Genomic DNA, 9,256 nt, shown 5'->3' with positions numbered 1-9,256 from the left:
GTTCATGGTGCGTCATGGTGCCACATATTATTTTACCGCCTCTCCACCCACACACACACTCATGCGGTCGCTGTCCTGCCCGGCCTCACGGTCTCTCTCTCGCTCCCTCATTCGTCACGCGTGGCAGGACGCATCAGCATCGCAAGAGCAGTTGTGGAAGGGATGCGAATCGTTCGGATGTGGCCAGGGCCATGCTGCCAGGCGCGAGAAGAGCTCACAGATGTGTGAGTGTGTGTGTATGTGTGAGAGAGATAAGTAGTCGTTTGATGAGTTACTAGTTCTAGTAGCGATGCTCAATAGCTCCACAATATTTACACCCCGAAAACCTAGCCGATCCATCCAGCCCGATAAACCAGGATGTCGGTTCCGTTAGCTTTGTTTTCCATCCAGACCGATGAGCGAATCTAACTAGTAAGAGAAGCTCAATGTACGAGCCTATTAGAGGCCATCCAATATACGGGGGGCCGTTTCATCTTTCTGACACACCGGAACCGGTCATTTGATTGTGCCAAACTGCGGAGACAGACACTGCGAAGCGGCGAAGCATCTATTGGTTCCCAAAGTTGAACGTTGCACACAAAATGGTGGTTTCTTCTTCCTGCTAACACAGTTCCGTTCGCAATTGGCACTCTGGAACACGCTTAAAACGCTCGGCCTGCCGGCCCTTGAAAATGGTGGAAAAGTTCGAATCGAAAGGCACGCGTTGATACTGAGAGGCCCACGGGTCCAAAGGGCCCAGGATTGCGCAGGAAAAAGCAAAAACCCAACAAAAGGGCGAAGAAGAAGAAGATAAAACTCGATGAAATCCAAATTTGAAACCGAATAATTGAAAATTTCAGAACAAACGGCAAGCGACGCGAAGAGAGAGAGAGAGAGAGAGAGAGGGAGAGGTTACAACTTTGCAGTAGAATATGAGAAAAGCTTTAAATTTAACTTTAGGTAAATTGTAAAGGTTTATCCACTATATTATAGCAAAGAGAGAAAAAAAACTAATGGGAAAGAAAAACACGCAAGTCTCTCGTTTTGCCACGCCGAATCCTGTGCGCGGAGCAGAAATTGGTGGAAGAAAGCGCAATCCGATGGCAGAGCGAGCCAACGGTCAGTAAAGAAGGGAAATGCTTGTTAACTGTAACAAAAAAAAACAAGATTGTTGTTAGCGAAACGAGTGCAGTGCAGGCAAAAGGCACTGTTTGGGCTCCCTCTGTCACCACGCACCTGCACATACTCATACACGGGAAAGATGCAAAGAGAGAGAGAGAGCGAGCAAGCGAGCGAGCGAGAGGACAGAAAATCTCATTTTGTATAAAGCGGGTTTAGTAAAGCGAGAGAAAGCAAAAACCAACAAAAAAAAGCATCAATCGAAGCATAATATATAAATTTAAATTGCCTAAAACCCTAAGCAGCAAGTTTAATCGACGCATTAAAGAGTAAAGTAATTAAAATGTAAAGCCCACAGCGGTGCGCCGAATTGTTTACGTCGAATTTAAAACGCTCTTCAAACGCCGCATGGATCGGTATTGTAAAGTAACAGCGAGTAACACAATGCTTACAAAGTCGGGTGGACGGATCGGAGGACGTAGCTTTGCCCGTTCCTTTTTCTCATCCATTTTTCGATGCCCGAGCAGACCGCCGAACGTACAGAGAGAGAGAGAGAGAGCTTGACTTCTTGCCACATAGGGTTTTCCGTTTTTCCATTGAACGTTTGTCTGTTAATGAAATTGATCAATTTTAGATATTTAGATGGAGGCGCCCGGTTCTCGGTGGCGTAGCACACGTGTTGGGCACGCTGGGAAAACAATCTCTGACACAGACAGACACGGATGGCAGGACGTGGGAGCAGCATGAAGTGGCAAGTGTAAAAAAAAAACTAGGCACCGTAAACGAGTGAAACAAACCTGAAAAGGGGGTGTCACAAAATTGGCTGCATACGATTTTTAATAGGGAGCTGAAGTTGGAGCTTAGCGGTGGCCAGGATGACGATGACGCGGAGATGGCGCTCTCGACGACGCTACATTAGACGGATGGCAAAGTAACGGCGGTACCCGGTTACCTGAAATGATAAGGTTTCGACAAACACATTACGCTATCTACTACACACCACCACCACTACACAAACACAGACACAAGACAGAAGTCCGCCGCAGAATTTGTTTGGCGCCATGTTTTGCTTCCTGATCCGGATTCTTCAACCACCCTTACCATGTCTCTCCCTTACTAGTCGTATGGCCGCCCAGTGCCGGCTGATGAGTCAGGCACAAGCCGGCGTGAAAAGGAAAGAAAAAAGGCGCAACAAGATTACGATACTTAAAACTCTAAAAATCACAACTCGTTTCCGTGTCTCTCTCTCTCTCTTGAATTAAAGAATATACAAACGAATTCAACGCGTGGTGTGACGCTATACACACTCTACAACGTTTAAAAACATGTATCTTTTCCTTCGAAACCTACACACACAAAAAATACACGCAATTGAAACGAGGCACCTTTCTTCACACTCCATCACCACGTGCGGGACTGCGGTCCGAAGAGCAAGACTTAGAAAAGCAGCAGTGAGAACATCGGTTCTGTTCCCGAGCAGGGCCGTGATTGTGATTCAAGCTACTATCATCAGTCGACTAGTACTCTCGAATAATCGAACCGGGCGCCGTGCTCCGAAGGACAGCCGAGCACCCCCACAGAGGCCAGCGGCTCGCTGTAAGCTAATTCTCTACTTGTAAAAAGCTAAAGTCAGTAAAACCCAAGGAACACAAACCAGTCCAACCTATGGATGTTATGAACTGTGGTGTGCGAGCGAGAACGAGAGCAAAACTAATGATGAGAAGGAGAAAAACCCGAGAAAAATTGGAGTAAATAAAAGCGCAAAAAAAACTACAAAAATACAAAAATACAAAATAAAATATATTTGCTACATATACCATTTGCCTTGCACTGATATAAAACAAAACGCAGTGAGGAAAGGAAGGAAGCAAACGCGCGAACGTAACAGATGGGCAAAGTGAGGAAAAGTAAAGACATAAACAGTGAAGTGAAACAATAGAGAACCGCAAAGCTTAAGAAAGTGAAAGGAAAGCGAGACGGGAGATGGAACAGAAGGGGAAAAACTTGTAAAAAGAAAATATGGCTAAAAAAGAACCCACACCCACATACACCCATCTGCATGCCTGAAGAAGAAGCAAAGAGACACTCTCCCGTATACAGGCTGTTATCAAATTTATCACGCAACGCGCAAAAGCGATCGCTACGCACGCATCGCTTCGTTTCGCGGACGGACGGTGCGTTGTTTTCCTGTGACTGTATGTGTGGGCGGGCGAATCTTGAACGTGGTCGGCGCGCCATTAGTAGCAAATCTCTTCCTTTCCCGATGCCGGGTGCCCCAATCGGCATTTCACCCCGATGAAGCAGTAGCTAAGACACCTGGGTTTTGTTACGTTCCACGTTGACAGCACTATCCGGTGGGGTATATCTTTTATCGCAGTGATACTTTGCCTTTGAAGTGGGATGGCTCATATGCTAGCCTTTTGGCCCGTTTAGTTCTTGTCTCCGTTTGGATTCTACGCGCGCACGTTTGCGCTCTGCTTGAATGTGAGCAAAGCCACGCTATTTAAGCCACCGTTTGCTTACCGGTTTTATCCTTCCTACCGTTTGACACTGCATCGGGCGACAGCGCAACAGCACACCGCAAAGGATGGGGAAAGCCGTCGAGCCGTCGGGAGAGAACTTGGTTACGGGTCCTTTATTGAAAAAGAAAAAAAACGAAAAACAAAAACCAATCGCTTTTAAGGCAATGGCATCTTTATTCGAATCGAGTCGGATGACGGCGAAAATCATGGGCATGTTCTTCATTCATTTACTAATAATAAAACAAAAACACTCAAAAAGTATGTTGCAAAAAAAAAACAACCAAAATAACAAAACGGAACACACACGATAGTTAGTCCAAAACAGGGGCCCAGGAGGGTAACGGTGGGAAAGTTAATCTTACCCGCACCTTTTCCGGTAAGCTCAAGCACACCGGACAGCCGGTGGAACTTTAGTGGCCTCGCGAGATCCGAAGTGAGCCACCCCGCTAGAAGTGCGAAGCTAGAGCGACCGAGCAACAGACACAGCAACACTACTCTCTTCCACCCTCTCAAAACACCTACCGGATAATATAATTAACGCGAGCGGACGAGAGTCAAACATGAGAAAAGCGAAGGAAAAACGAACAAAAAAAAATGATTAATTCTTTATTGTTGCCACATTTAAATTAAATTTAAACAAATATTACAAATTTATTGAACAACAAACTTAAAGGTAAAGAAACAAAGCCCAAAATGATTTGTAAATATATGATGAAAAAAAATAAAATAATTTTTATCTAGTCTTGTGTTTCACTTGTTTCAGCCGTCGCAGCCGGGCTCCATTGTGTCCCTTTTTGATCGGTGAATCAATAGGTGGGTCAAAAATTCGGTCCATTTCGGATAAACGATGGAAAAGTCGATGGTTTCTGTGGCTTTATAGTGTTTTGATTTTATTGATCTCTCTACAACGTCACATGATGATGGGATCAAATTGGTGATTTTTTTTTAGCGGTGACTCAGTTGCGAGAATAATCATCAAATTCTATTATTAACAAACGTTAGCGGCTTTATATACAAATTTACGCAAAAAGCACGACATACCAGTTTTTAATCCTCTTCTCGACACATAAAGATGTTCATTTTCTGCTCTTTTTCCGATGATTTAAAAGATTATTACAAAAAAGGTTGCAGGTTGCGTCACGATAGCTGGTCAACTGAGGCTCTTTAAGGGCTTACCCTAACTTGTCATTTTTCATTTGGTGTGGCACGGCTGAGAGCGATCGTTGAACTTTGTGCCAGTGGAACGTATCACAAACCAACCGCCCGAAAAAGCACGAAAGCGACCAAAACACAGTTTGAAGGGTAGGTTCGGATCGTAGGGAAGTGGGCACAACAAAACTGAAAACAAAAGCCATCAGAACCCAAGAGGCCAGCGGTTGTTCTAAGAAGCGGTTTCGCGTCTCTTTTCGTTTATATCAAGTAGCAATTTGAAAATGACCTAATTAAATGTAAATTAAAATGTCTACAATCGGGCGAGCAACGGCAGCGTGCATAAAACTTGGATCATTCCGAATTCCATTTACACCGTTTACAACATGTCCACACTTTGTATCTGTCTTCTTAGCCTCCGACGGCGTACTACGGCTACTAATACAGGAATTGCATTACGTACATTTCGGTACAAATAATAATAATCCGCTCGGTACGATGGGTGTATTTACAGCACCGTCCCCCATTTCACGCCCGTTCCGATTTGTGTCTCTCGCCGCTTGGTGCACGTTTTTTATCTCTAATAACTTTTCATACTATCCGTGTTTGTCACTCGATTTCTCCTAGCGACACCAAATGTCCGGGGGCGAACGGGAATAAATTATGAACTCAAGTGAATCGCATACTGGAGGGAAACTGTGACTTAACAAGAGAGTAAGGAATTGCATGATAGAACCAGGAAGAGATACGAGACGAGGAACACCGTTTCAAAATAATAACCTAAGGCCGATGATTATGATGATCGGCTGATCGCCCGGGGCGCTAGCTGCCCCGGGTGGTGGTAGCGCTGAACGCATCACGACCATCTCGCCCGCTCGCATTTTCCTTCCGTGCACCGGAGGAAGAAGCCTCGGTTCCGGGTCCCACCGTACTACCGTTTGCAGTGTAAGAGGGCACCGACGAATGAACGGTACTGGCGCTGTTCGACGATTGTTGCTGCGGTGATGGTCTGAGCGAAGCTTTCGATGGGAAGCTGGTTGTAGGCCGGACTCCTGTACCACTTCCTTCCGGGCCCTCACCGGCTCCTCCACTGGTTCTGGATGACGCCGACGACGCCGCTGCACAGCGTTTGTTACTATATGTGAATCTTCTGCGCCGTCGCACTGAGCTCGTCCATGCTCTTGCGAGCCTGATCCGTGATGTCGTCGAGCGACTTTTTCGTCTGTGTCAGGATCTCGTTTGTGCTGGTTGCCGCACTGCTGGCCAGTTCTTTCATCTGCAAAGAGGCGAGCGATGCGATGAGTGTCCGGCTGCGGCACATTGAGTGGGTTGCCCATTGCCCTTACCTCAGCATTCAGTTTGCCTATCACCCATTCCAGCCCCTGGCGACCCTTGCCGGCGTTACTGCTGATGTTCTTCGTGAGCACGTCCTCCATGTAGCGATTCAGCGGTACGCCCTCGACCTGCACCGTCGCTTCCTGTTTCAGGAGCGTCTTGCTCGGATCGGTCGGGTGTGGAACGTAGCTAAGTGTTTCGTACACTGAAAGAAAGCTGCCAAACGTGAGGTTGATCGTTTTGAGCGTCATTAACCGTTGCTGAGGATCGACGGTTGATTTTTCGCTCGCATAGCATACGTTTGGTGAACCGATGAGCTGGAAAGAGAGGAACGAAAGAGAACATGTGTTTATTGATTCAACCCTGATTGCGCCATCCATAGGCTGCGGGGCGAATTAAACGCCCGCTCGTAAATTAGTAAACAATTGCAAAAAAACAAACAACCACCTTCATCTCGCACGCACACGCTGTGCTTCCTTGCTTTCTTCTGCCACCCAACCAAACCACACTCCGGAAATACGGCGATCGTGCGGTCGCGGCCTGTTTGCCCTACAAAAACCGAGGGCGCAAAAACCCGGACGATTCATCACAAGGGTGCGAGTTGCACGTGGGAAACGCAACATGTGAGTTGAGAGCATGCAAACCACACCTCGATGGTCCGATTTGCCCTGCTTTACTTCTATTAAATATTTCATTATCAATTTTTTTGCGGTTGCGAATTGAAAAGTCACCAACAAAAGAACGATGGATTAACGAAAATTCGCGCGACGAATATTACATTCCCGATAAGATATCGCAACGGACAAACCGAGGCATCGGAGGCGAACTTGCCGCTTTACCCAATATCAAAGTTCACTCGAACACTTCTACAATCTTATCAGTAGGGCCTGTCCAGCGTCAGACGAATCTGGCGTTTAGTCATGCGTCGCGTTGCCACCTGCTGATAGCGCAGAGTAGAATATTTAAAAATTTGCGCATGAAAAATTCTAAAAATCATGCTACTGCAAGCAGACTTGATTTTTGGCATGTTAACGTCAAAGCGAATCGTCTAAAACGACTCAAACCCCTTCTTCGCGCTAGCGGACGACGACTTGGCCTCATGCTAATTAGAAGCTTCACGGTACTATTTTTTACGCCCAGCAAACGAGAGCCAATGCCCGAAGTTAGATCTTCGTTTTCGTTGCCAACGTCGGGCCGACGGTCAATGCATGCGCTGCTCACGTGTACCCAACGGCGCACCGGGACACGAGGTGCATTAACACTTAATCAAAGTCTTGGCGGGCTCAGAGCGTCGTATGAGGAACGCGGTTAAGCTCATTGATGAACATTGTTTCACGACGGACTCGGAGAGTGAAAGTTAAATAAATTTATCGCGGTGCTCGTGCGCGCGCGTGTCCCAGGGCGGCGCTCCTAGGCGGGTTATGCGCAAAAGCTTCCCTTGCGAGCATGTGAAACGGTGACGCGCGTGCGGCCAATGACGCCAGTGACAAGAGCCGTTGCAAATTTAGACTCACATTCCATCGTCCGCTTGATAGTGTTAAGTGTCACACACCAAGGCCTCCACTTGTGTCGCGCTCGTGAAACGCAGACGCGGCCCCTTCGCCGGACACCTCTAAGCATTCGTTTCACAGGCATTAGGAAGCCCGTGTAGCGATTATTGTTTCTTATAGACGTCATACACATTATGTCCTCTTTGTGGGAACCTATTGTGCCCGCTTTGTAATCCAACAGTATTTGGAAAGTGAATAAACGAATCAGAAGACACTGCATGGTTCCCAGGAGCTTAGAAAAGAGGGAATCCAGAGAAGCTCGAAAGTAAATTAAACGTTCCGATACGCTACCTTTTGTGCCCACTGTGGGAAGTACCATTTGGAGCTGACCAGCCGGTGCGTATGTAGCACTCCGTCGACGACCCTCCGTTCCACCACGTCGGTACCGATGACGGCTGTGTTGATGGGATTTGGGTACTTGCGCCAGGCGGCCTGTGCTACGGTTTCCCAGGGGTGGCTGCGAAGAGACAAAAAGTAACGGGATTAATATGGTACCTTGTTATTAGTTTTAATGTCGCACGAAAGAATAGGTTCTTGAGACACCCTTCCCACGAGGAAGCCAATGTCGTGAAATGTGATCGACCGTCAAGAGTTGCCTTCAACCCGTGGAGAAAGTCAAGGTTACCGAGCAACGTTCGGGCCATTGGACGCGAGTGACGGTAGCGGAAACCAAACGCTTCGCAGATGTCCTCGTTGACCCACTGGCCCCGAGTGCCTTCTCCGTTCACGGCAATAAAGTAGTTGAAACCGATCGTAGAAGGATCGTCGTAAAAATGAAAAATCCCGCGAAATCGAGCACATCCGAGACAGCTGTTAGCTGTAGCAACGGTTGCGAGAGCGAGCGGAAGAGTGTCGTCATCTCACTCTTGCACACAGCTCACCAAATCGCGATCGCGTACTTTGACGTTTCACTCGCAGCACATGGTCCGCGGAGAGGATAATTAACACGCACACATCTGCGATGAGGCAATGAGCGCGATTTCATTTCTTAACAAAGCCCAATCGTTGATGCTTATGAATTTTGCATAAAATTCACCACACAAATCACGATGAGGGAAGTGCGCGGCATGATGAGAATGTTCCAGACGCAGTGTCAAAATGCTTTTTTTCCACACACATGCACGGCTTTACATAACATCGTCTCACACAAAAATCGCATAGCAACCGCATAGCACGGGGAAGGCTATCATGGGCCGATGATAATCGCTCGCAGCAGCACGGTTGGTCGGCTTTTCTACTCACTTGAAGACGTGCTCCGATGTCCAGATTTTCATTGTGTATTCCTCTGACTCGCGGTTTGGCGTTACGGAGTGTGAATCACGGACGCACAACGCGTTCCAGCGCCACTTGATGAACAGCGAAGGTCACTGCGGTTCGGCACACTGTGCGGAAGCGGAACGTAAGAACGCACGTTCGCGGAAACGGAAATCGGCACTACACCGGGGACCGAGAGCTGCCCTTAGCACGGATGGAAACTCCAACTACCTCCGTTCAACCGTATAATTCATGACAAAGTGGACGAATTGCAGGGAAACTCGGCCGTCGTAATCGGGAGCTGTCAGATTGCGGACGGGCGGCTATCCTTTGGGTGCGACGCGTAAC

General features: G+C 47.5%; 1 protein-coding gene across 1 annotated transcript; it reads right to left on the bottom strand.

Moving 5' to 3' along the window:
* Window positions 1-4,471: 4,471 nt before the first annotated feature.
* LOC131208484 (protein slowmo) lies at window positions 4,472-9,190 on the bottom strand. Its single transcript, XM_058201259.1, has 4 exons — window positions 8,897-9,190; window positions 7,946-8,111; window positions 6,116-6,421; window positions 4,472-6,045 (listed from the first exon to the last, which is right to left on the bottom strand). The coding sequence occupies exons 1-4, from the start codon at window positions 8,926-8,928 to the stop codon at window positions 5,905-5,907; spliced, it is 645 nt and encodes a 214-aa protein (XP_058057242.1). The 5' UTR covers window positions 8,929-9,190; the 3' UTR covers window positions 4,472-5,904.
* Between the last annotated feature and the right edge of the window lie 66 nt (window positions 9,191-9,256).

The sequence above is a fragment of the Anopheles bellator genome, chromosome 2 (genome assembly GCF_943735745.2).
Source record: "Anopheles bellator chromosome 2, idAnoBellAS_SP24_06.2, whole genome shotgun sequence".
Lineage (NCBI taxonomy): Eukaryota > Metazoa > Arthropoda > Insecta > Diptera > Culicidae > Anopheles > Anopheles bellator.
The sequence above is the reverse complement of the archived record's forward strand: the minus strand, read 5'-3'. Positions and strand labels throughout refer to the sequence as shown.

Bases quoted from the DNA above. Each gene is read 5' to 3' on its own strand.
- LOC131208484 (XM_058201259.1), bottom strand. From the start codon at position 8,928: ATGAAAATCTGGACATCGGAGCACGTCTTCAA. The intron at 8,112-8,896 runs GTGAGTAGAAAA...GTCTCTTCGCAG, and splicing joins ACATCGGAGCACGTCTTCAA to CCACCCCTGGGAAACCGTAG. The intron at 6,046-6,115 runs GTAAGGGCAATG...GCCTCTTTGCAG, and splicing joins TAGGCAAACTGAATGCTGAG to ATGAAAGAACTGGCCAGCAG.